Here is a 25,547-nt window from a genome sequence, read left to right as displayed (position 1 = left end):
GCTCTAGTTATGGATCAAAACAAGCAAACCCGAAACAGAGACACAATCAGAATTGCGCCCTCTCCAAATCGGATTCGTAACTCCGTAAGATCGCTAAATTAAATTTTCCCTTAATGTTCACTATGCATCATCACATGACCAACAGCTGTTTGGAGTGAATGTATTTAATGAATAGTCACAGATAGAAGTTGTTACATGTAAGATAAAAACAGTAATTATAAACAAAGAAGCCGATAAATATAACCAAATTATAATGTTGATGCACGATATATGTATGGGTGTCTTATGCACTAACATACTTAGATAGTAGTTAGATTTGCTATAAAATGCACATTATCAAAACCCATCCAACAGCTCGCAACAATCTTCTACATTTATTCACAATCTGAAGCGCGACGCTTGCGGACGTTAAAGAGATACCGAGAAATAAAAAAAAGATACATTAAAACAGCAAATTGTAAAATGTTTAGCCTGAAACAACTACTCCTACTAAGCTTAGCATGCCTGACAAACGCTGCTGATTCCGATATTACCAAATTCATGAAGCACTTGAACGTAATACCAGATCTCATTGACGAAGGACCACAGGAATTTTTAAAGGTAATGTGTGAAGTATAAAACGATTGTTTTTGGGAAGTTAAAGCAAGCTTATTTTTCCTTTGACAGATAACTTTTGTTAGTGGTGTAATGGCCGATAAAGGTGTAGAATTAACACCAACACAAGTGAAAAGTCAACCGAAAGTTGAATGGAAGCCAGAGTCTGCTGACACTTATTATACGCTGCTAATGACTGATCCGGATGCGCCAAGTCGAACTGAGCGGGTAATGCGTGAATGGCATCATTGGCTGGTGGGTAATATACCTGGAGATCAATTGGAGAAAGGTGAAGTACTAACGGAATATGTAGGTTCTGGTCCACCAAAGGATACCGGCTTGCATCGTTATATTTTTTTGCTCTATAAGCAACCTAACAAATTGGAATTCACCGAAACACATTTCACAAATAAAATGGGTAAGGGACGCGAAGGTTTCTCTACTAAGAACTTTGTAAAAAAATATGGTTTAAGCGTGCCGGTTGCTGGTAATTTCTTTCAAGCACAATTCGATGACTCTGTCCCGGAATTGCATAAGCAATTAGGATATTAAAGCAGTATTAAGCTAAAAACTAGATAACAGTTGATAAACAGTGATTTAAGAAAGGCAAAAAGGTGTTTTAAAGTTTAAAAGTGTTGTTGTTGTTTTTTATTTAGTTCACTTTTTTGGTGGTGTCGATTCAAAGTCGGTTATAAGGTTTTAATAATCATAATTTGCATACGAATGAAAACATATTGTAACGAATTTACTTGCAAATCCTCTTATTTGCCCTTTTTCTAAGTTCGTATCGCTAAACTGTTGAATAAATAACTCCAATATTGAATAATGGAAAAATGGCCTTTATTAAAGTACTTCACAATAATACTCAAACTGTGCAACGAATAGCTTGCTTAATAACCAAACTGATTGATAGCTCAAATGAAACTCCACTATTCAAAATAATACTGCTCTTGCTCGCTAGATAGCGTCTTAATCGAAATCTCAAATCAAACTGAATTCCAGCGCCTCTACAATTGCCGTCTTTTATACTCTTTGATTTCAACCTTCGCATCTTCTAGGCGCTTCCAGAATCTACTAGTCCAGCAGTTCTCAAACTTCTCAGCTGTAACTACAATTGCACAATTTTATAGTTTTTCTCATTGCATACTTATAGGAGTATCTCAGATATATGCATGTGTTTGTGCATTGACTCTCCGCTGCTCGTATACGTGCATGGTACATATGTGTAGACGCAATTATTGTTTCGTTTATGTAGATACATAATGATTGATCTATGGATGTGAATTCACGTCACTGCTTAGCATCGGCTTAGAGACGATAGCATCGCTCAGTGCTGCTAACATTCGTTACAATATGTATATACAGTCCAGCATGGGCATACTGCAGTGAAAATTTAGTGCAATATTCACAAAAATGTTGCAGAGTATTTCTCCGTGGGGATTAAGGCCCTGAGGGGCAAGTCTATCTTCGGATATAATCGAGCATTATACATACAGATGTATGTATACTCAAAACGGTTGTAATTATTTTATGATTTTGCACGCTTTAAGTAGAAGCATTTCTCGTTATATGGGGAAGTAAATGTAACGAATTTAATCGTGATACGTGAATTTTTTTGCGAAGGTTGTGTATTGTCAGGATATGTAAACTTTTTTCCGTAAAAAAACGGCGGGTGTTACGCCCATTTCTTCTTAATTTTAGAGTTAAGGGACATTGATTTATTTTTGTAAAAATATTTCATTAAATGATCCAAAATAGGGCGGTGCCACGTCTATATCTAAAAATGTTTACGATCGCGGGTTCGAATCGAGCTCAAGGCCTAACAATAATTTTTTATCATTATTATTGTTATGATAAATTTTTTCTTAATTGAAAAAATTTTTAAATTAGAATAGAAGAAAGAAAAAATTTAGACAACTGCCAAAGCTCGTTGTATAGATCCATTTCGGGAACTGCTAAATTCCTTCATCCTTTTGTTTGTCTTCATTAATCCTACTTCTATTCTGGTTCGTGCCAATTGATATTCACAACACTGCGACATCTGTTTCACAGCCATTCTGCAATTGATATACACAACACTGCGACATCTGTTGCAGAATGGCTGTGAAACAGATGTCGCAGTGTTGTGAATATCAATTGGCACGAACCAGAATAGAAAGCTATGTATTGCACTGGCAACCTGAACGGGCTGCGCTAAACAAACCCCTTGAATCCGGTATTTTAGTCGCCTCTTACGACAGGAGTACGGCTTGGTTTGTGTTGTTATTGTTGTATTAACGACAAAGACACTCGCCGAAGGTTTTGGGAAGTGTTATCGATGTTGATTGTCCTTTGCGGGATATAGATCAGGTACGTTCCGGTAACAAAGCACCATTAAGGTACTAGCCGGACCATCTCGGGAACGATTAATATGACCACATTAAACCTTTTAGGCCATCCCGCCCCCCACGGCCTAGTTCCATGAGAAACTTGAGTTCGCCAGAGCCTCGCCTGCTAAATGTGTGTATGATACATTCATTTTTGTAACAGGATTCCCCTCGCGTAGGTGAGGTTGACAATTGGGTTGCGGAAGCTATAAAGCTTTGTATTGCACTTATCAACCCCTTGAATCCCGCTTGGCTTGTGTTGTCTTTCTTCTGTTGTCAAATTATGGTTTCTGACAATTTTTTTTTTATTGCAGAACATTTTGTTGATTTTGAACACACATTTTTATAATTTTAATGGATAGTTCTAGTTCACAATAACTTTCAAAATTTTCTATAAATAAAACAAATTTTTAGTAACATTTGAAGAAAAATGCCAAATTATTGCTTAGAAAGAGTCGAAAAAAAATAAAAAAAAATGTTTAATTTCGCAGGCTCGAATATTTTTTTTTGGGTATGCGTTGTGGAACTTTTTTTTCCTGAGCCCAAATCCTATCGAAAAATCGATGGCGCGATATCATTAACTTTCGTCCATACATATCGACCCACCCTAATATGTATAACTAAATGAAATAACTTAACATTCACAATGATTTAAACATCATAAAATAGAGCAAAAATTAAGATTTGAATATTTATAAGATGAAAGTAGAGAAACATATCGCTCATTTACTTCAATAGTGTCATAACTCATAAACCATGACTTTTGAGTTAATAACATAGAAACGTACCCAATATCATGATCTGTTGTGTAAAAAAATATTTGTGATCAGTTAAAAATTTACCACGTGCTATAAAAATTAAAATATGCCTTTATATGCGCAACATATGGAAGTTAAAATCTTTGAATGGCTCTCCTGGAAAATTGTGTTTTTTGAGTTATGACACTATTGAAGTAAATGAGCGATATGCATGAGCCCTACATACAAGTTGCCACCCTAGATACTGGCTAGTTGAATAGTTGAATGTTTGGTGTTGTCTGTTAGCTGCCAAGGTCAGCTAGAACACCAGCTGGTTGTAGCGAGAAGAGTAAATACACAAGTAAAAAAGAATGGTTTTAAATTTTAATATAAAAAGTGCAGCCTTTTTATCTGTGCAATGCATTTGGAATTTGATACTTCGCAAAACAAAGTGGTTTTACTGTATGAGCACACGTTTAATTGCTTTGTTTTGAAAGATTTAATTCTTCTTGTTCGCTTTAATGGTTCTGTTTCTCTTGTTGTTGCAAAAACTATAGCCATCATAGTTCGTTCCAAAAAATGAACACTGCAGCTTGAGTACGATGCATTCTGGCTCACGACTTGCAAAATGTATATATTTAGGTAGAAAAATTAGTAGTCAGGTTATGTCCTCAATCCTAGCTTCTCAAGTGCGAACTTTAACACATTGCCTTGTCTCAGGGAATGCATCTAAAGAGGATGCATGAAATCGCATAAGATTCACGATCACTTTTGTATAAAAGCTCGTTGACGGATAAACTATTCAAAATCTTTGCGAAGAACTACTTTATATCGATGCTGTATTACTTCCAATCTAAACAAAAAATGGTGTAGTGTCAGCAAAATTCTAAACTTAAATGAAATTATTGTTAGGCCTTGAGCTCGATTCGAACCCGCGATCTTAAAATCAGTAGGCCGATATAACAACACAAATTGTTAATACATCCCAGAGCACGGGGAAAAAAGTGTCAATAAAATATGACACTATGGCAGCATTGCCAACAAACAAGTCCAATCTTCACAGCCATTCTGCAACAGATGTCGCAGTGTTGTGAATATCAATTGGCACGAACCAGAATAGAAGTAGGATTAATGAAGACAAACAAAAAACCGCTGTGGTGGCTGAATGGTTATAGCAGCGGAGCCTAAACGTTGCCGATGAAGGAATTTAGCAGTTCCCGAAATGGATCTATACAACGAGCTTTGGCAGTTGTCTAAATTTTTTCTTTCTTCTATTCTAATATACAAATTTTTTCAATTAAGAAAAAATTTATCATAACAATAATAATGATAAAAAAAAAAAAAAAATTATTGTTAGGCCTTGAGCTCGATTCGAACCCGCGATCTTAAAATCAGTAGGCCGATATAACAACACAAATTGTTAATACATCCCAGAGCACGGGGAAAAAAGTGTCAATAAAATATGACACTATGGCAGCATTGCCAACAAACAAGTCCAATTTTCACAGCCATTCTGCAACAGATGTCGCAGTGTTGTGAATATCAATTGGCACGAACCAGAATAGAAGTAGGATTAATGAAGACAAACAAAAAACCGCTGTGGTTGCTGAATGGTTATAGCAGCGGAGCCTAAACGTTGCCGATGAAGGAATTTAGCAGTTCCCGAAATGGATCTATACAACGAGCTTTGGCAGTTGTCTAAATTTTTTCTTTCTTCTATTCTAATTTACAAATTTTTTCAATTAAGAAAAAATTTATCATAATAATAATGATAAAAAAAAAAAAAAAAAAAAATTATTGTTAGGCCTTGAGCTCGATTCGAACCCGCGATCTTAAATGAAATTAGCAAATGGCTGGCATCCCCACTAGCATCAATCAATGCATCAATCATAGATGCAACCTTGTCATTTAGTGTAAGAAGGAGTCGACGTGCCGATTTAACACGTTTCGACCTCCGATTTAAGAATCCGAAAACAAAAATTAAAAATTTAATTTCTGTCATATCATTTCGGTTCAAATTTTCATGTGGTTGTATTTTGCCAAATTTTTTGTACACACTCATGCAGAAAGGCGTTGGACCCACCCAGGGCTATTTTTACAAATCGCGGCCAAAGGCCGCCAACGCAGAAAGATGTTCTGTGCAAAAATACTGTGGATCGGGCCTCATATTTCGGACCCTCTTGGGCTATTTTGTGGGTTTTTGTAAATATTTTTCGACAGAAATAAAAATTTTAATTTCCGCTTTCGAACCCTAAAAACGGAAATCGAAGCGGGTCGTTGGATACCACCTTTGATAAGAGTTAGATGGTGCACGGTCTCATAAAACGTTACCGAAAAAAAAAAACACAAAATTTAGAGCCGGTAGTTAAACCTTTTTTAATCAACCATTTTGTACACATTTATAGAAAAAACGACGTTTAAACGAAAGATTATATTGAATAACTTTTTGACTTTATGGAGCGACATTCCGAAGTTGGACGAGGCTGGCCGCATTTCGGATGCAGCCAAAATAGGTGAAATTATGCGAACGTCAGTCCCGTTGATACCAATCACTACTGGGAATCCTGTTTACGAGTAAAATACAATTTTTGCTGTTTGGGTTTTAATCCACTTCGCACAAATATGCTCCTCAATAATCTCTAAAACCAGTCCAACACCAAAATCATTTCCACAGCGTTTTTGATAGCTGCCATCAGCAAGGAATCTGAGTGTGGCGCATAATTTTAAATAGGGGTACAGCCTTCCCTCGAAAGCGTTTGCGGAAATGGCCCTTAATTGTGTTTAGTAATGAGCAAAATGCTTCCTTTCAAATCTGCAAAATAACTCCATTTGAAGCTCATCATTTGTCACTTAAACATTTTCTTACTTGGTGCTTGGTAGTTCCAAGGGATTGGAATGATCACGCGAATGTCTTCCGTATTCGCGACATGCCAATCACCAACATTTTTGCGTTATAAAATAGATTTCATATCATATAATATCTTGTAATAACGAAATCACATAATTTTTGATTTTTGATGGCCTTGTTTATTAAAAAAATGTAGGGTTTTGTGAGCTCGCGGCCTTGCTTTGAATAAAACACTGTGTTAGTATTCATACATTTATTTGGTCGATGATCGACTCAGGCATTTCCATACAATCTTGAAAATGACTTCAGATTGAAGTCGAAATATCGACCAAATAAATGTATGAATACTAACACAGTGTTTTATTCAAAGCAAGGCCTCGAGCTCACAAAACCCTACATTTTTTATAACGAAATCACTTTTGCAAATGCTTAAATTTCCGCCACAAATTGATCAGCTGTTCATTAATCTGTCAAATCATCACTTTCTGAGGTTGGCAATACCAATTCAACTTCAACTGAAATAAGTTGTAATTCGTAATACCAAAGAGTTGAGTTGTCTTAAAGTTGAGTTGTTTTAATTACAACCCAACTAAGTTGAGATGTTAACCGTAATAGAGGCATTAATTTATAGTTTTAAACTTCGCTTTGCAAATAGAAATGAAAATAGTAGTCACAAACTGTTTCTCAATTCTTTCAGTTGCAGCTCAGCTCATTCTCAATTTCTTCTCTCGAATGTAGTTGCCACACTTGCTTGTTTCGAACAAAACTTTCAGTATAAATGTTTGACATAACATTTTAAATAGAGAACTTGTAAGTTATAGAAAAGTAAAGAATCAAATCGCAGGAAGGTAATTCACCACTGGAGTAACATTACATGTAATTCGGCAAGTTTAATTTTCGTAACACTTTAAGTTGAAACGATTCCAAAACAACTCAAACTTTTATGTTGTCGGAAACATCAACAACGAAAAAGGATGTTTTTTATTACCTTATTAGATACGTTCGCGTGAGTGAAAATTCGTAAAAACTTTAACAAAATATTACTAATTTTGGAAAAATCGTATTCGTTCAAACAAAACTTTTGCAACAAGAGGGCGCAATTTTGCATTTCGCTTTGAGGAGAAGTTGCAAAATTGTACCCGATAAATAGGTGTCCCGGTATCTCATAATTTTTTGCACAGTAAATTCAAAAAAGGGGTTTTCGTTTTGTATTGATAACTGAAAAGCTAGTTTTTTGTTGTTCTCCCATTTTGTGTTTTTTCGATTTGGTGGTTTTCTTATTTTGTTGCTTTTTTTAACAAGTGGCACCATCGTCATAAGCAGTGTTGCCAGGTGATGACAAAACAAGAAGCTAGATTGGCAAAAAAAAAAGGTTAGAAAAAACTAAATTTAGAAAAAAAAGAAGCTAAAAACGGCCAGAAATTTTTTTTGGTTAATTCATTAAATTTTTTTTATATTTTAGTTTACACATTTGTAAATAAAAACATATAAACATAACTAACTTCTTGTTTCAAAACATATCAGGCACATTTTCCTTGACTAGCACATGGAATTACTTTAAATGATTGCATATGTGTATATACATAAAAAAAATATTGCAAACTAATTATTTATATAAAATATTCCCCGTCTGAAGAATCAGAAGAGCTTAAGTCTGCGTATAAAGTTTGGCTATTTACCATAAATATGAGATCATCGGTAATTTAAAAATCCTTACAACATTTAGATAAGCGTTTTAACGAGCATCTAATATTAAGCAGCGCATTAAGCATTTTAATTTTTAGTTTGTTCCTTAATTTAGTTTTCAGAATTTTCATGCCACTAAAAATTCTTTCAACCTCCGCGTTACTGAGTGCTAATACTAAAAAACTAAATATGATTTCGACAAGTTCTAAAAAAGGAGGGTCGTTTAATGCATTTTTATGTTCTCGGGCTTCCGACCAAAATTCCATCGTGGAGTGTACATTTTTCCATTGTATTGTTATAAGTTTTCGCCACTGCAGCTCTATTAATGCTATTTGACTTGAAGAATAATTATACTTCTCTTTTTCAAAGTAAGAAAATACATCTGGCTTTGAAACTTTCAACGAATTTTCAGCAGAAAAAGAATTAATCTTTTGTAGAGTACTCATATTGAAATTATTTTATTTTAGAAATTATTAAAAATACATTCGGAGTAAAAAGGCTAGAAAAAAGTCACGGAGCTAAACCCAAAATTTCGAGGCTAAAGGCAAAAAAAAAGGCTAAATCTAGCCGCGAAAAGGCTAACCTGGCAACACTGGTCATAAGTACAAAGTAGAGAGCGCAGTGAGCGTAAAATTCTCTTTGAAATTTGCTCATGTATTGACTGTTGATCACTGTTGAAATGACCAGTGAGATCAGTTGTGTAAACAAAAAATCAGTTAAAGCCACAACACATAAGCACTTTTTCATAGAGATGAGTTTAACACAAGCTTATGCATTATGAGTAGATCGCACGCATTTTTATGGAGAACGGTAGAATGAGCGACACTGGCGCCATCTGATATTGAAAAGTAGCCATCTCCCAAATTTTGTTACAAGCAAAGCATAAGAAGAACGTGACATTTGTTTTGGTTAAGGGTGTTGACACACTTTGCAAGTGAAATTATTTTTCCCACTGGTTGGTAAATTTTCTAACATTTTTCGCAGGTAAAAACTGTAATATAACAAATGAATACGACACAAAATATGTTAGCAAGTATCTCTGTTGTAAGGGGATAATGTTTATATCAGTGCTTCGCGAAATTTTGTATGTGAATGGCAAAGGCGTAATAAACTTCAATTGCCACGTCTGAAGTTCCTTCATATTTACAAACGCAAGATCTTGGTTGATTGTGGCGATGTTATTGGAATGCATAAGCTTGTGTTAAACGCATCTATATGAAAAATGTCATTGTGGCACCGCCTTTAGATTGATTAAGAATCTGTCAATTTTACAGAATTTTGTTAACTTAAGAGCGACAATTTCTCTTCTGTTGAAATAAAAAAAGTTTCAGTTTTACCCTGAGGACGGTTACCGTGGAGTAACCGAAATATATTGGTTAGAAAAGAAAAACACTTGTGTTTTATTTTTACGAAAGTTGACCTAAAGCCAGCCTAACAACAAAGTTTAGTTACATAAAGGTCGCCAAATAATTTTATTTAAAAAAAAAAAAAATAAATGTAAGGCGCGATAACCTCCGAAGAGATCTAAGGCCAAGCTTCTCTTCCAATTTGCGCCGTGCTCCTCTTGATTTTCCCTACAAATTGGCCGGACGGGACCTACATGTTTTATGCCGACTCCGAACGGCATCTGCAAAGCAGATGAGTTTTCACTGAGAGCTTTTCATGGCATAAATACACCCGGAGTGCTTGCCAAACACTGCCGAGGGGCGACCCCGCTTAGAAAAATTTTCTTCTAATTGAAAAATCTTATTTCTAAAATTTTGGTGTTGCTTTGCCCGGGAGTTGAACCCAGGGCATACGGTGTGATAGGCGGAGCACGCTACCATCACACCACGGTGGTCTGTTGAAATAACTAAACTAATTTGTTCGCTTGACAAAGAACTCAGTCGAATTAACCGTAATTCGATCAATTTCACCGAATCTCCGTTAAGTCAAGAACAACAGAACAGATTTGTTGATTTTATAAGCACCATTTCTTTCAGTGCACGACTAAATTCATACTTACCCCCATAATACTTGCACTTTTCAGCTCCTAGTAATATTGAGACAAAGGCACCTATCAGTCTTACTATTTTCACTGATTTTTATTTCACATCAACTTTTCTTTATTTTTCACATAATAAACAACTAAATTTAAGTAATACTCACAAAATGGATGAAATAACACTCAAATGACACATACACTGCGCATAACTTTTAATATGTATTAATTATTTAATATACGCACGAAGCACTTTTTTCTATAAATTAACTTTTCGCACTAATAGTTTTAAGATAACCGTTACCTTTGGTATTATGTATGTATACTCAAAGCGGAACAAGAAACTGAACTTCCGAGGTCGATAAAGCAGTCACAAAGGAAATTCATTCTCCAATATTGTAGCCACCCTTTCTGCAAAGATGATATTTCGACAAACTATTTTTAGCTCAAGGAAATAAGAGAATGTATAACTTATTACACAAATCATAGTAAAATATTCAATCGCCGAATGGCTTAGGTCATTATTTTGTATCCTTTGTCGCTTATGAATCCGGTACGCAATGCTTCTACGATTTTTTAACGGAATACAATTTGAATAATTATTATCAAAGCCTTTATGGCAATACGAATTGGAAAATGTAAAAAAAATTAACATGAATTCTCCTAGCAGAAGTAGCAAAACTGAGTGGCGTCAAAAGACGACAGGAATAAAATTATTAATTTCCAAAACGTCCTGGGTCCAAATTTTTGGACGAGTTTTAGCACTTGTGAACTAAAGTAAAGATTTACCGAACTGATAATGATTTAAACATTCCAGGGTACTTATTAAAGATACTTTTCGGTAATAATTTTTGAAAGCTTTTTGATTGATAACCATATTATAAAAATTTATTTTCTAGTAATGCTTTAACACAAAATCTCAACCCAGCATATTTCATACCGATTCAAGATATCTTAAGCAGTTTGAACTAGCAATCATCTCTCGGAAGAATAGTATAGTATTGTAAGAATGTAAATTTCATAACCTATTTTGAAGTCGTCTGTTTATTTCTAATTTCAAATCCTTTTTGCAGGGTGCTAATGGCTGCTGGGGCAAATTTTGGCAGTAGCACTGATGAAATTTTTAAACAACACCGTGTTGTACCTGACGTAATACCAAAAGCACCAAATCAATTTCTAAAGGTTGTGGCTTCTTTTTTAACTGTTTAAGGCGGATTTATGTAAACGCTTTGGCCGCTAAAAGGCGAAGATAGCGGCAAGGCGTTTCATTTTTATGTAAGTCCGCCTTTACAGTAATTTTATAAACGGCGCCGCTTCATTTTAGGTAAACTACAAGGGCGCAGTGGCTGAAAATGGCATAGAATTAACACCAACTCAAGTATCAGCACAGCCTACAGTCCAATGGGATGCTGAAAGCGACGCCTTATATACGCTCATTATGACCGACCCGGATGCGCCCAGTCGAAAAGATCCAAGATTCCGTGAATTCCATCATTGGTTAATAGGTAATATACCGGGCGGTGACCTGAGTAAAGGTGACGTACTAACCGCATATGTGGGCTCTAGTCCACCTCAAGGGAGTGGACTACATCGCTACGTTTTCTTACTCTATAAACAACCAACAAAAATACGCTTTCAAGAGCCACGCATACCAAAAAATAGCAGCCAAAATCGGCCGAACTTCAGTACAGCGAAATTTGCTAAGAAACATAAATTGGGTGATCCGATCGCTGGAAATCTCTATCAGGCGCAATGGGATGAATATGTGCCGACAGTGCACAAGCAGTTGGCTGGCAAGAAGTGAAAAAGTATGCAATAATTTCAATCTAACAAAAAAAAGAATGTATAGAGAAGATAGATCATAACCACTTTTATATCATTTGTATTTGGTGTAAAGCCTCGGAAGCAACTGGAAATAAATGGGATATGAAACAAATGGACACAAATTTTAAGATTACTTTGTATACTCACTGCTTTATCGACTTCGTGTCAGTTATGTGTGTTATAGGTATTTGCTTCAGCAGATCTTACCCTGACTTGTGATTTTGCATAGTAAAAGTTTAATGGATTTTGATATCTTCCCAAACCATCTACAAGATAAAGGCGAAATCCGCTTGACGCAGCTTTCCTGTGTTGTAAGTTCATTTGTAGAACTCAAAAAATCATTGAGCTTTTGTTCCCTTCCAACACCTCCCTCGTTATTTTGGACATCATCTGTCTGCCCTTTGTTTGAAAACTTCTCTTTGTGTAATTACTGCCGGTATCCCGGGACATTGCCCCAAAACTCCGTGTAAAATATTAGGTAGGCCGAGATAGGTGCAGTAACTTCCACTCCTTTGTTGGTTCTAATGCTGCAGAAGAAGCAGGCATCTTCCGACTTTGTGGCATATGGCATATACCTTGGCTTCTGATATTATGAAGTTTATCTTGCAACATCTTGATCGTTAAGTTTAAAGCTTCCTTTGCATAATTGCTGACGTCGATTAGCGCCACACTTAGGGACTACTTCACCTGTCCCTTTGGATTAGCACCCACTTCCACCCAGTTCTTATGTTGTTGGCGTATCGTCGCTGTTGCCCTCTTTTTTAGATTTTCAGCTTTTGAGGTAGTGGCTTTCTCGCTATTGTGGCCCTCTATCCTTAAGCTTTAGACCCCCCTATGTTGTCTTGAAACGGGCTTATTTCTTTCCACCTTTAGCTGCCTCTTCATTCCGTTCGAAGCCTCGTCCTTCTCGGTTTCAGTAGAAAGGGTTCTCGTAAGCAACCTAGTTTGCCTTTTTGTTGCCTACTTTTGCCTTCTTGTTGCCTTAGCTATCAACGCCTGACTCATTGCTTGTTACACTTTTATCTTCCCTGGTCTACAAATCTATTCATCCGCTTATCTTCGATTAGTTTTGAGTGACCCATCTTGGTCATACCACCTGCCCGACGAATCCGGATCATCAATTTAAAATTAAATACGGAAAAGAAATCCCGTTCGCCGCAGCAGTGCCCCTTGCTGTGGTAAGGACATCGTTACTTCCCGAGACGACTCCACCCCCAGCAGGGGAAACATTATCACCAATAATCCTCAAAATTTTCGGGGTTTTTTAACGCTACAAGAATAAATGTACTCATGTCAATACAATGGCCTGATACGTAAACACAAGTCTGCACTTGTGTAAACAATTTGTGTTGCAATGTGTGTGTGGCTAAGCGTAATACATACTGCTTATTAATCAACCAACTATTAACTGAGAGTTTATACAGCTCACCTCCCGAAAAGCGTTTGAATGTATATAAAAACCGAAGTATTGGCTGATAGAAATTGGTATAGTTGTACACTGTTAAATGCTTATATAAATCTATATTTACATATCTGAGTATTTTAGCGGACGTACTAAAACTCAAGAGTTCTTGAAAAATGCGTGTCAAGGCAATTTTAAGCATTTCCAATGCATTTTTGGCGTTTTGTATCATCATGAACATAAATCTCAACGCAGCTTACAATATAATTCAAGCCTTTGAGCAAAATGAAGTGGTACCTGATGTTGTATCACAAGCGCCATACCAACTCCTTAAGGTATTTCTAATTATTATTTTTGGTTAAAATATTTTTTATTTATATCTTCTGAATTCAAAATTAAGGTCGCCTATGCAAACGGCTTGGAAGTGATTCCTGCTGCCGAATTAACACCAAGCCAAGTCAAGACCGAACCGTCGATGGCATGGGAGGCGGAACCAAATGCTTACTACACACTCGTAATGACTGATCCTGATGCACCAAGTCGCATAGAACCAAAGTTTCGTGAATTTAAACACTGGCTAGTTACCAATATTCTCGGGAATGATGTTAGTAAAGGTGACGTATTGGCCGCTTATGTAGGATCGGGTCCACCGCAAGGTACAGGACTACATCGTTACGTATTTTTATTGTATAAGCAACCGGGCAAACTACAATTCAACGAAGAACGTGTAGAAAATAATTGTCGCAATGGACGTCCCAAATTTCGTGCTGCGGCTTTTGCTGAAAAATATGGGTTGGGCGAACCCGTGGCAGGAAATTTTTTCCAAGCACAATGGGATGAATATGTACCGATTGTACATAAACAGTTATCTGGAAACTAATAAAATACTGTAAAATAAATGTTCATACGTGCGTTCAACATGTTAGGCAACAACAACAACAGGTTACACCTAAAAGACAGCCCTTGGTCGGGAAAAATCCTGAGTCGCTCCGGTACATAGAACCGTCTGCCTTGGTAAGCGACATGTTAGACCCACAACTGGGGGCTTATATGTTTCAATTCCATGATGTATTAGAAATTATTTTTTATAAAATTAAATTTGTGTTTATTCAATTCAGTACTTGATTCTTATCCTCACATTTTCTTATTATTTTCCTGCTGCTGTGGCCAATGGGTTTCTCAATACCAAAATTACTGAGTCGCCTCGCAAAAACATTTTCGAGATGAAACGATCTTTATTTACAGGTTTAACTTTTTTCTTGCCCTTCCCTGTACGTGGCAGCTCAGTCCACATTTCCTTTACACTTTCTAATACCATATTACAGTGACGGTCGAAAGCCTTAACACGTCCAAGTAACTTTTTGTTATTTCGGCAATTAATCAGCACTTGGGTATTGTTCTTCACAGATTGTGTGAGCACTGAAAGTGGCCCTGTATTAAATTCCTCTTCCTCCTGGCGTGCGAGCTCCTCAGGTGTCAGTTCGGATTTTGGTTTGACCAAAGCCCTGCAAGAATACGTGAGGTTAAGTTGTATGGAAATGGCAACAGCTCCAAACTTACATTTTAATATTGCTGCTATGTTTTGTAAAATCTCTTACAAATCAATTGTAGAAAAATTCTTTTTCATATAAAACTACGGAAACGTTTAAATGTAGTTTTGTTAATTCTAGACGCACAAGTTTTGGCAAATAGCTTTTTGGCAGTAAATCAGTCTGTTCCCTGAAATGTTTTGTGGCAAAAGATTTCACAATGAACGCGAAGAGTTGTGTTTACGGAAAACATTGTATGCTGCCCCGTACAAGTTGTAGTGAAACACAACGAAGATGACACCGGGTGACTCATAATTCTGTATTCCATCTTAAAAATTAGTTGTGTGGTATGATATAAGGTACCGAATCCCGAATATCTTTTGCAATCCCGGAATTTTGAGGAGTTGAACATGACAGCCCCGCAACTTTTCCAGATCATCTGTTCCCTCTGAACTTTAAAATGCATAGCGCCTTAAGAAGGCTGTAGTTTGCCAGGAAAAATGGATTTCCTGTGGTGTGAAATAGGAACCTAAAAATATACACTAATTTAAGATAATTAGATTTAAATATGAGATACCAAAATTCAGGGATTTTTTACTTATTATCCCGGAATTTCGTTTATGTCAAACGGCTGTGGATGCCCAGGATTTTATATTGGGAATCCCTTAATGGGCCTTAATGGCCGCACAGTTGCGAATTTGAGTTTCAAAACTAAGAAGCAATTAATTTTAATTCTTCTAAATTCATAGGTAGCAAGATACTTATAAGGCTAGATAGACGTAAAACGTATGCCTCGTTGCTTCGCCTTGACTGCTCTATTAGTTTACAATTTATCAATTTTCGCCTCGCTTTATATTCTACAAAGCAAGATATAAGTGGTCATGGTACATAGATTGTTGCGAGGATATGCAGTGCGACCAATAGGTTTATTGTGCCCTCATTACCTGCACAGCCGAAGCGAGTTCCCTGAGGAAGTCCTGGATCGTGCTGAGATTAGGAAAGGTTGCCTATCGTGTTAGCAATCTAGCGATCCTTAGTCTTCTCACGACTGCATGACATTCAAGCAGAATGGATTTTGAAGTGTCATCCTGAGGCCATACATTGCAAATCTGGCCAAACAAGCTTAAAAATGCCGAGAAAGGTGTCGAAATACCGTATTAGATAATTTGCTTCTGCAAAGTTATATGTACAAAAACAGTTTTCACATGGTTGTTGTATTTTCATACGATTTCAGACTAGTTTGGGTTTATTTTTTCTTATAACACGTTCAAATATCGGGTATTATCATAGAAACTGAAATTATCTTTCTTATCTTCTTTGGTAAGTATATGAATTACCTACCCACGATTTGATGCTTTTATCCTTGGTACTATTCGTTCAGTTGACGGTTCTCTCTGAAAAGAACCGAGTTTGTGGAATTATCGGCAGTCAAACAAGTTAAATCGATAAACCAGAAAAATCGATTCAATTTTAATCCAATTTTATTGTTTGCGTAGCCGCTCAGTATTTCCAGGATTTGTAAAATTAATTAAATTGTACTGCATAAATAATCCGTATTTTTTTTAATATTTACAATGACGGCGACTCCTCAGATGATGCGTATTATGGCTTTGTCCATTAACACCGCAGCACGTGCTGGTACAATTATTAGAGACGTAATGCAGCGCGGTAATCTTGGCATTGTGGAAAAGGAGGTAAATATCAAATTGTTATTTGGGCAAAATATTAGTATGCAAGTATTTAGTATTACATTAAACATGTTTCGGTAATAGTCTAGTTGAGGGGTCGACTGCTAATACGCTACCAAAAATATTGAGAGAGGTGTCAAAAGACGCGTATTAACCTCGAGAACAATAATCTGAAGGCGGAAAAGAAAAATTTTATCTCTGTCCGGAGATATTTGCAGTTGAAGTTGGCGATTTCCATGTGGTTGTTGTTGTGTTTGTACCCACCAAAAAAATTGTGCATCACCGTGGCGGTAGCCACGGTTAAACCACACACCCGGACGTGGCATGGCGTAGCCCAGGGTTATTTTTTATAAGCGCGGCCGAAGGCCGCCAACGCCGAAAGGTGTTCTGCGCAAAAATACTATGGATCCGACCCCCGGTTTCGGAGGTACCCGCGGGTCTTTTTTCGGTTTTTCGTTAATATCTTTTGAACGCGTTAATATTTTTATTTTCCGCCTTCGGATTATTAATACTGATGTCAAGACGCGTCTTTTGACACCTCTCTCGATATTTTTGGTAGCGTATTAGCAGTCGACCCCTCAACTAGACTATTACCCATGTTTCAATAGGGTAAAGATGACCTCCAAACGGAAGCTGATCGTTCAGCACAGCAATGCATAATCGCATCATTATCACGAAAATTTCCGAATGTGAGAGTAATCGGTGAAGAAGGTGACTCAAACTTAGATGTCAAGGCCGAGTGGTTGGTTACAGAAGAAAATAATGATTTCCTAACAAATTGCTGTCCCCAGGAATGGCTTGAAGTGAAAGAGGAAGAATTCGTAGTATGGGTAGATCCTTTAGATGGAACTTCTGAGTACACACAAGGTTTAGTAATTTTTCATTTGAAGTAATTTAGTTACTAATTTAAACTATTGTTTACAGGTCTCTTGGAACACGTGACAGTACTTATTGGTGTGGCAGTTAAGGGTCGCGCTGTTGGCGGTGTCATTTATCAACCATACTACAAGCAATCTAATGGTGATTTGGGTAGAACAATTTGGGGTCTAATAGGTTTAGGTACAGGCGGGTTTGAACCTAAAACACCTCCAAAAGGGCAAATGATTGTTACAACAACTCGCTCGCATTCAACACCACTAGTTCAACAAGCACTCGATGCACTCTCACCGACTGAAGTTATCAAAGTTGGCGGTGCTGGCTATAAGGTAATTCAATTGCTCGAAGGTAAAGCGCATGCTTATATATTTGCGAGTCCCGGTTGTAAACGCTGGGATACTTGTGCCCCAGAAGCTGTACTCGAAGCTTACGGTGGTACACTTACCGACCTTGCTGGCGTACATTACTCTTATTCATCTGATGTTGAATATAAAAATCGTATGGGCGTATTGGCTACCATTCCAGGTTTATCACATGCCGATCTCGCTGCTAAAGTACCGTATAAAATTATAGAGACTTTGAAATCATAAGGGATAAAATTATGTAAATGTACATATGTATGTAGCTAAAGAAATGTTATTGTATTAAAATGTGTTTTTCTCTAAGTGATATCCACATTGTAAATTAGGGGAAGCTTTATTAAATTGTAATTCTAAAATAAAGTACCATACATTTCTATTGGTGTGTAAGTAGCGCTTACTTGTTTATTAAAAATAATAATAATTACGTAAATTACAATACAAAACTAATAGAAGTTGAAATGTGTTATTAGAATGGGCAAAATATATGTAAAACGAAACAACATAAAAATTTTACAAAAATAAATGCAATTTAATAAATAAATTAATATCTAGAGTGAGTTATTACTAGATGTATTCAAGTAGCGATTGCGTTTCGCCTTAGCCATTTTACATGAATTAACCGATGCCGCAAAACGTAATGATTTCACAGACTCTACGAAGCAATCCATAAATGGAGCTACATTTATAAACATCAATGTTTTTGAATTGCCTCCCAATGAAGGCATTAACAAATGCGTTAATTTGGAATTGCGATATGGTATATGATCCTGTTTTTGCAATAATGCTAATATAACATTTGTGAGCTCGGATAGTGAACGATTTATATTTTTAGTTTCGTTCATACGTGTACTAGTTTTGGGTGACTCAGAGCCAGCTAAATCTACAAGATTTATCGTTCCTACTGACGTCTCATTTTTCTCGGCATGAAGCCCAATAAGTTCAATTTTTGTAACAGCATGAGAACGTGATGAACGTTCATTGCCTGCTGTTGAAGCCGTGGCACGATTCATTTTTGCCACATGCATCAAATCGCGTAAACGTGAAGCAGAGGTTACAGTCTCCTGAGTTATATTTGACACATATATATCGTTCTTATTATGTTTAGCCATGCGTATTTCCATATCTTTCTGTTCGTTGCTCAGCAAATCATATAAGACTTCGTTATAGATTTCCAAAAATGTTACACATATTTCATATTCCCAACCAAGACGTTTATAATTTTTAATGGAATCGAAAAGTAAATCGACTGTGCGTGGAATAACGCCAGCATTTGTCGGCACACCGTCCATTGTATATGTTTTTCCGCTGCCGGTTTGTCCATAGGCAAATATACAAATATTGTAACCATCCAAGGCAGATTGTATTAAAGGTGATACCATCTCGAAAATATCCTCCTGTTTTGAATTAGGATGGAAGACTTGATCAAAGGAGAAAGTGTGCGCTCCACCTTTATTCTTATCGTAGTTTTGTATTTCAACTGTGGATTCATCAATATAATTCCAGCCACAGAGTACTTTATCTTCTTCAAAATCTAATGGCGGCCTTACACGACAGAATACGCGTATGTTGCCACGCAAATCCATTATAGTGTTATGTAATTCTTTGCGTTCCAAGTTTGCATGAAACAGTTGCTCCTTGCAGGCAGTCAAATCTTCATGTAACAATTTATTTTCGGTGGTTAAACGTGAGGATCGTTCGCGTAGCTGTAGTACTTCATGGGTAAGTGTATCGTGGGCTTCTTTTAGAATCTATAAGAAAAAAACAAATTAGATTAGGGTTTTTCAACTTTACATTCTAATATATCGACCTTATGTTCATGCATTATAAACTCCAATTCCTCCTTAGTCTTTACAAGTGAGCCCGTAACGGAATCAAATTTCAAATTTAAGGATTTGAGTTGCTGATTTAAACAATCACGCTCAGTGTAAAGATTTTTTAGCTCTTCTTTGGTTTTATATAACTGATCCTGTGATTCTTCAAGCTGTTCTGGTAGTCCATCCAACGAACCCATCTGCTCACATTTCTCTTCATATTTTGCTTTTAGAATTTTATGTTTTTCCAATAAATCATTATAACGCGCCTTAAAATCGTAAGGCGGTATACGTTTATTAATTGGTTTTCCAGCACCCGTGGTTGATATTGAGGAACTGGGTGTAGCTTTTTTGTTATGAGTGGCAGCTTTTGTTGCTGTTGTCGTTGTCGCCGTGGTATTCGTCATAGCAGCGCGTACGGTACTACTACCACTAGCTCCTGCTCCAATTTGAGGTCGTGTTGGTAATTGCCTTTTTGAAGATACTGTTATGGAAGCTGTTACATTACCTATGCGCGGTGGTCTATTAGCTGTAACATTTGAGTTGAATACAGAATGAATTTGTGTTGCGCCATTTGTAGATGCGCCTGTATATGCATAGCGCGTTGTCTTGGCAGGTATAGGAGCAAGCGTTGTTTCTGGTCGTTTCATTGGTCTTATTTCCCTTATGTCACGAATATCACTGACTGAGCGGCTGCGTCGCAGTTTGGCACGCGCCATGCCAGTGTAACATGCAGATTGCGATCGAACGATGTCTGGTGATCCGGCACGTTCTTCAAGAGGAAATTGTATATTACAATGTAGTTATTAGTTCTCAAAATACAAAATTTTGTTTGCATACCTCTTCGTTGGAAACCATATGGTAAATTTGTTAAATCACGCGCCAAAGGTTGGAAAGTATCTAGTGATAAATTTGCAGATTTTGTACCAAAACCAAGCGTTGCTGTTTTTATTCGATCCATTGGCAAAATATTTCTTGTTAGCGGCGTTGGACGCTTTAAACCTGACGGCTTTGGCAATTTTGAGTCCATCGTTCTTTAAAGTTTTATCTTTGTTGCACACAATAATCAATTATGATCTATTCCTATAAAATATTAAAGTAATATAAACACAGACACAAAAAATGCAACACCAAATTGAGAAAAATCCGCCGTTAAACTGTACTAAAATTTAGAACATTTTGAACGAGTTGTTTTATTTAGGAAATGTTTGGAAAAGGTGCATAATCAGGGTTGCTATAAATACATAAACGTTACAAGATATTTCATATAGCTACAATTTCTCTTCGCCTCAAAATCTGCACACGAAGCTACTTTCGAGCGTCGCTACAAAAAGCAAACAATTATTAAAAAAAATAAAAAATTAAATTTCTTCAGCTATATCCGTCCCCGAAACCAAAGGAAAATAGGTATTAAACGTTGTTTGCATCCCCGTGCCTTTGTAAATTTTGAAAGCAATTGTATACCACCGCGGACTAGAGAAAAGGGTGATTTCTAGTTTCCAACACTTTTTAGCCTTTTAAACACTTCAACAATGTCTAACCAAGCTGGCGTTTAATACTCTTTTTCGTTTTGGTAATATACCTTTCACGCACTATTATTAACTAAAGTAACATTTTTTAACTAATTACACAAATTTGCATACAAAAAAATGTAAACAGACATCTTGTTCTTCCTTTTTTGCAAGCGTACGTACGCTCAGCCATAGTACAGGTCTACAAGTAGGATATGTAGCAGCACGGCACCATTGTGAATGATAACTAAGTGTGATATCTTCTGCATAGACGTCAAAATTTCAAAGTGATTGGATCACCTGATTTGTAATTGACTATCTTTGTCTCATTCTGTATCTCTTTCTATCACCCGCTGAAGATAGGCGCCGCCATATTGAACACCCTGTCAAAACGCTAAAAAGTAGCCATATTGAACATCCTCTCAGGCAGTTGACAGACAAGGTATCACACTTACGGCTGAATTCTGTAATTCAGTCTCATCTCAAGTCTCTAAATTTGAGATTTTCCTTTAGAGACAATTTTTGTGACTTGAGATGATTTCGGTATTCAGTAAACGAAAGTCACAAAAACAATTCACCATATCAACGAAATTCACCAAAATGACAATTTACTCATACATTGAACAAATAATATAGCATTGCATTTTGTCAACGCAATCTTGAGTGGTGTTTTGGCTGAGTTCGCTAAGACGCCGTTCACAAATTTTATAGAAAAACGCAAAGTGTGTATGTTCGAATCTCAGCGGCGCCACATAGAGTTCGATGTTTTTTTAAGTATTTTCTGTTTTTTAATTTTTTCTGTGCTTATTTTAATTTGAGGAATAAAAAAAAATATATTTAAAGCGTTTTTCGCAAATAATTTTCATACTTTTTCTGAAATTTTCACGTTTGTGATCTGCCCCGGCCCAGCTCACAAATTAGTGATTGCTTTTGTGAGGCTGGAGACGCGAGACAGCTTACAGAATGGCAAATTGTCTCAAAAGTGATTTTCACCCCAAATAGTCTCTAATAGTGACTAGAGACGGCTTACTGAATTCAGCTATTAGTCATCATTCACAATGCACGGCACATACACAGCCACGCTCACCTGATAAAATGCTTGTTCTTGTTGGTTTTTTTTTGTGGATGCTATTTCGCACTGTTGTAGGTGCAAGAAAATTGTAGTAGCTGCTAACGAAAACTGCGTAAAATTTGTATGATAAAATTACAAAGCAATATTCTTATTTACTTTCAAACGAGCACTTAATTAATTACATCTCTCTTTAAAATCCATATGTTTTGGACTAGTTTAATTAACAAATTGCGATACTTACCGGGGACTATTGCTAAAACATGACCAAAACCGTCGGGAGAGGTATTAATAGACACGTTTTTGCCTCACTTCCAATAGTTCGAATACTTTTTCGCCTTTAGAATATTGGTAACAGGGCAAAACGCGTCTTTTCATTTCTCTTTCTACATTTTTGGACGGGTTATTGCAGTCGACCTCGTTTTCCAACTGTTTTTCGCGGAGAACAGTTGAACGGGTAGAAAAACTTGGCACTCGTGTATGTATTCTTAATGCTGGAATAACTACGCGTCCTCAGATACCCTTATAGTGTTAACTACTTTGTACTCTTTACTTTAATTTTTAAAATAATTTTAATTGAGTTTTCGTGTTAACTTAAAATTTTGAATAACTTCAAAAAAAGAAAATTCTAATTAGTTGGAAAATATTTAAACTCTAAAGTAAATAAATAATATTTCTAAAAAATAAATATTTAAATATTTGGTTAACTACTAACTATATTGGCGATTCGTGCTTAAATTGTTTTTCAAAAAATGCTGAATAATTTCACGCGAATTTATAATATTTATCTATGAAAAAATAACGCAGAAAATATAAAAAGTAACTCATAGAGGAACATATCATTCAAATTTTAATGCAACTTCAGCTACTACAACTACCATTATATGCAACAGCAAAATCATTAGTATCACTTTCACGAAATTAAATTTTTTCATCAAACTTTACAACTTTCCGAAATTTCCGTTGGTATTTTTTGAGTCAAAATACATGCAATAATAATTAACTTAAGTGCAACACCAAATCATATTGGAACAGTTTATGCCAAACGATTTTCGTATGCAATAACAATAACCAATTTAACGCCATTGCAACATTTTTGAAAATTTCTCGACAACAAAAACAGTCAATAATCAGACTTAAAACCATTGCAACATCTTTGAAGATTCCTTGACAGCAACAACAATCAATTATAAAAATTTTAATTGAAATTCATAACAAGTTATTTAATCATATTTTTTATTTACTTTAATATTTTATCAATATTTAACTTTTTAAAAAAAAAAATATTTTGTCTTGATTACCTTTTTATTGAGTTGGATTTTTATTCATTCAATTAAATATTTTCAAATTTATTTTTACTTTTGTACACTCCTTCTCCAATTTGTTTTAAAATGTATCGATCATCCATTCGTATACGAAATTTTACAACAAGATATACAAACTCCGCAAAACGAATAAATTAATATTTAAACAATAACCTCATTTTCAATTCGAAAATAACACAAAACACTAAAAAAACAGAAAAACAAATTTCTACAATTTTAAAAAATCTCTAAAAAAATCTTTCCTAAATATCAATAAAACGCGTCTTTTCATTTCTCTTTCTACATTTTTGGACGGGTTATTGCAGTCGACCTCGTTTTCCAACTGTTTTTCGCGGAGAACAGTTGAACGGGTAGAAAAACTTGGCACTCGTGTATGTATTCTTAATGCTGGAATAACTACGCGTCCTCAGATACCCTTATAGTGTTAACTACTTTGTACTCTTTACTTTAATTTTTAAAATAATTTTAATTGAGTTTTCGTGTTAACTTAAAATTTTGAATAACTTCAAAAAAAAGAAAATTCTAATTAGTTGGAAAATATTTAAACTCGAAAGTAAATAAATAATATTTATAAAAAATAAATATTTAAATATTTGGTTAACTACCAAAACCCCAATTCAAAACTTTTGTATAATTTTCTGTAGGAAACATATAGGTACAATACATTTTCATACTAGGTTAGGTTGCAAGGGCTGAGCTGAACACTATGGTAACAGCTCACTACTTAGGCCACCAGTGGGCCCATTGTAATACCCTATACGGTCTCAAAAAGAGGATCCCTACCCTGCCTAAAGCGGGTCAAACCACCTCGTGGAAATTATAAATTTTGATAGAGCCTTTACTTCATTTTCTAACTGTCAAAGTTTAGGGAGCAGATTTGGCAATCACTCAACCGCATGTTATAAAGGGACTCTATTCCATAGTGTCCCTATACAAGTGTGTCAACTAAGCGATAAACGTCAAAACTACAAAACAGCCTCGCTCACCTGATGCAAATCTCAGGTCTAGAGTTGCGTTTTTCGTACGTAAGAGTACTTCAATCTGAGTTGCATTTAATATTTTAATAAAACTTTGTAGTATTTACAGATGAAATAGTTGCATATATTTCCGCGGAAATAAGAATATAGAAGATTTGTAGCTTGCAACAATGCGGAAACATACGGAAAGCAAAATTTATTTAAAGTCAAAATATAAAGCGCCACACGTGTAACATGGAATATTTTCACTTCTAAGGCTGTTTACACAAATGCATAAGGGAAAAATTATATAAACGCTTTAGTCGCTTCAAAGCAATGATAACGTACGGCGTTTCATTGTTTTTCGTACGGCGTTGTCAAAGCGTAGGCACGCAACCAAAGCATTTATGTAAATTTTTCGATACTTCGCCCGACAGATGAAATAATGAATGCAACACAGCCAAAGCGTCTATGTAAATCCGCCTTAATTTTTGTAGCTGTGAAAGTCTCCTGCAAATAAAATCGTGCTGTAAATGCAAACAAATCAAACTCCTATATGACACTACTTTATCTCCAGCTCACCGGAAAGCTCCTATAAAATCGATTGCAAGATTCCCCTCGTTTTGCAAGGATTTGTAGTTATCTCACTTAGCGCGCTACCTAGCGGAATTTTGTTTTCTGTAGATTGTATTGTCACCAAGCCTCGAACTTTGTGCCAAGTTTAAAGTCTCTAGGTCACCGGGAAGTTAGTTAAAAATGGATTGAAAGATTCCCAAATCAAAACTAATTTTCTTAATATCTCGATCCATGCGCCATCTAGCCAAATTTTTTTGATCAAATGTTGCATTGTCACCGGGTTCTGACTCACGCCCAAGTTCCAAGTCTCTAGCTCACCGGGAAGTTACCTAAAAACCGATCGCAAAATTCCCTGCGTTTCTTCAGGGATTTTCGTTTATCTCGATTCGTCTGCCACCTGGCGGCA

At 36.0% G+C, this 25,547-nt stretch overlaps 6 protein-coding genes across 7 annotated transcripts; 4 read left to right on the top strand and 2 right to left on the bottom strand.

Moving 5' to 3' along the window:
• Nucleotides 1-343: 343 nt before the first annotated feature.
• LOC137245063 (protein D2-like) lies at nt 344-1,428 on the top strand. Its single transcript, XM_067775124.1, has 2 exons — nt 344-600; nt 667-1,428. Exons 1-2 carry the CDS (start codon nt 463-465, stop codon nt 1,144-1,146), a joined length of 618 nt encoding a protein of 205 aa, XP_067631225.1. The 5' UTR covers nt 344-462; the 3' UTR covers nt 1,147-1,428.
• A 9,794-nt stretch (nt 1,429-11,222) lies between these two features.
• On the top strand, nt 11,223-12,108 carry LOC137245060 (protein D2-like). 2 transcript variants are annotated; one of them, XM_067775097.1, is made up of 2 exons: nt 11,223-11,394; nt 11,537-12,108. In XM_067775097.1, the coding sequence occupies exons 1-2, from the start codon at nt 11,293-11,295 to the stop codon at nt 12,014-12,016; spliced, it is 582 nt and encodes a 193-aa protein (XP_067631198.1). In that variant the 5' UTR covers nt 11,223-11,292; the 3' UTR covers nt 12,017-12,108. The 2 variants fall into 2 exon arrangements, with proteins under 2 accessions (XP_067631198.1, XP_067631209.1); XM_067775108.1 differs by having other exon boundaries at nt 11,223-11,397.
• A 1,337-nt stretch (nt 12,109-13,445) lies between these two features.
• LOC137245051 (protein D2-like) lies at nt 13,446-14,337 on the top strand. Its single transcript, XM_067775070.1, has 3 exons — nt 13,446-13,521; nt 13,583-13,773; nt 13,839-14,337. Exons 2-3 carry the CDS (start codon nt 13,615-13,617, stop codon nt 14,316-14,318), a joined length of 639 nt encoding a protein of 212 aa, XP_067631171.1. The 5' UTR covers nt 13,446-13,521; nt 13,583-13,614; the 3' UTR covers nt 14,319-14,337.
• A 179-nt stretch (nt 14,338-14,516) lies between these two features.
• Nucleotides 14,517-15,166, bottom strand: SmD2 (small ribonucleoprotein particle protein SmD2). Its single transcript, XM_067775085.1, has 2 exons — nt 14,999-15,166; nt 14,517-14,943 (listed from the first exon to the last, which is right to left on the bottom strand). Coding segments are annotated over exons 1-2 (360 nt in total). The 5' UTR covers nt 15,001-15,166; the 3' UTR covers nt 14,517-14,585.
• Nucleotides 15,167-16,423: 1,257 nt separating this feature from the next.
• Nucleotides 16,424-18,438, top strand: LOC137238246 (3'(2'),5'-bisphosphate nucleotidase 1). Its single transcript, XM_067763036.1, has 3 exons — nt 16,424-16,661; nt 17,264-17,522; nt 17,580-18,438. The coding sequence occupies exons 1-3, from the start codon at nt 16,542-16,544 to the stop codon at nt 18,119-18,121; spliced, it is 921 nt and encodes a 306-aa protein (XP_067619137.1). The 5' UTR covers nt 16,424-16,541; the 3' UTR covers nt 18,122-18,438.
• LOC137238245 (protein claret segregational-like) lies at nt 18,227-20,849 on the bottom strand. The gene is made up of 3 exons (XM_067763035.1): nt 20,545-20,849; nt 19,701-20,476; nt 18,227-19,641 (listed from the first exon to the last, which is right to left on the bottom strand). The coding sequence occupies exons 1-3, from the start codon at nt 20,732-20,734 to the stop codon at nt 18,442-18,444; spliced, it is 2,166 nt and encodes a 721-aa protein (XP_067619136.1). The 5' UTR covers nt 20,735-20,849; the 3' UTR covers nt 18,227-18,441.
• Between the last annotated feature and the right edge of the window lie 4,698 nt (nt 20,850-25,547).

The sequence above is a fragment of the Eurosta solidaginis genome, chromosome 1, assembly GCF_040869045.1.
Source record: "Eurosta solidaginis isolate ZX-2024a chromosome 1, ASM4086904v1, whole genome shotgun sequence".
NCBI classification, from domain to species: Eukaryota; Metazoa; Arthropoda; class Insecta; order Diptera; family Tephritidae; genus Eurosta; species Eurosta solidaginis.
Note: the sequence above shows the minus strand (reverse complement) of the source record. Positions and strands in the feature narration are given on the sequence as shown.

Bases quoted from the DNA above. Each gene is read 5' to 3' on its own strand.
- LOC137245051 (XM_067775070.1), top strand. From the start codon at position 13,615: ATGCGTGTCAAGGCAATTTTAAGCATTTCCAATGCATTTTTGGCGTTT. The intron at 13,774-13,838 runs GTATTTCTAATT...TTCAAAATTAAG, and splicing joins CGCCATACCAACTCCTTAAG to GTCGCCTATGCAAACGGCTT.
- LOC137245063 (XM_067775124.1), top strand. From the start codon at position 463: ATGTTTAGCCTGAAACAACTACTCCTACTAAGCTTAGCATGCCTGACA. The intron at 601-666 runs GTAATGTGTGAA...TTCCTTTGACAG, and splicing joins GACCACAGGAATTTTTAAAG to ATAACTTTTGTTAGTGGTGT.
- LOC137238245 (XM_067763035.1), bottom strand. From the start codon at position 20,734: ATGGACTCAAAATTGCCAAAGCCGTCAGGTTTAAAGCGTCCAACGCCG. The intron at 20,477-20,544 runs GTATGCAAACAA...TTCCTCTTGAAG, and splicing joins ATATGGTTTCCAACGAAGAG to AACGTGCCGGATCACCAGAC. The intron at 19,642-19,700 runs GTCGATATATTA...TTTTTCTTATAG, and splicing joins TTATAATGCATGAACATAAG to ATTCTAAAAGAAGCCCACGA.
- LOC137245060 (XM_067775108.1), top strand. From the start codon at position 11,293: ATGGCTGCTGGGGCAAATTTTGGCAGTAGCACTGATGAAATTTTTAAA. The intron at 11,398-11,536 runs GTGGCTTCTTTT...GCTTCATTTTAG, and splicing joins CAAATCAATTTCTAAAGGTT to GTAAACTACAAGGGCGCAGT.
- LOC137238246 (XM_067763036.1), top strand. From the start codon at position 16,542: ATGACGGCGACTCCTCAGATGATGCGTATTATGGCTTTGTCCATTAAC. The intron at 16,662-17,263 runs GTAAATATCAAA...ATGTTTCAATAG, and splicing joins TTGGCATTGTGGAAAAGGAG to GGTAAAGATGACCTCCAAAC. The intron at 17,523-17,579 runs GTTTAGTAATTT...TATTGTTTACAG, and splicing joins AACTTCTGAGTACACACAAG to GTCTCTTGGAACACGTGACA.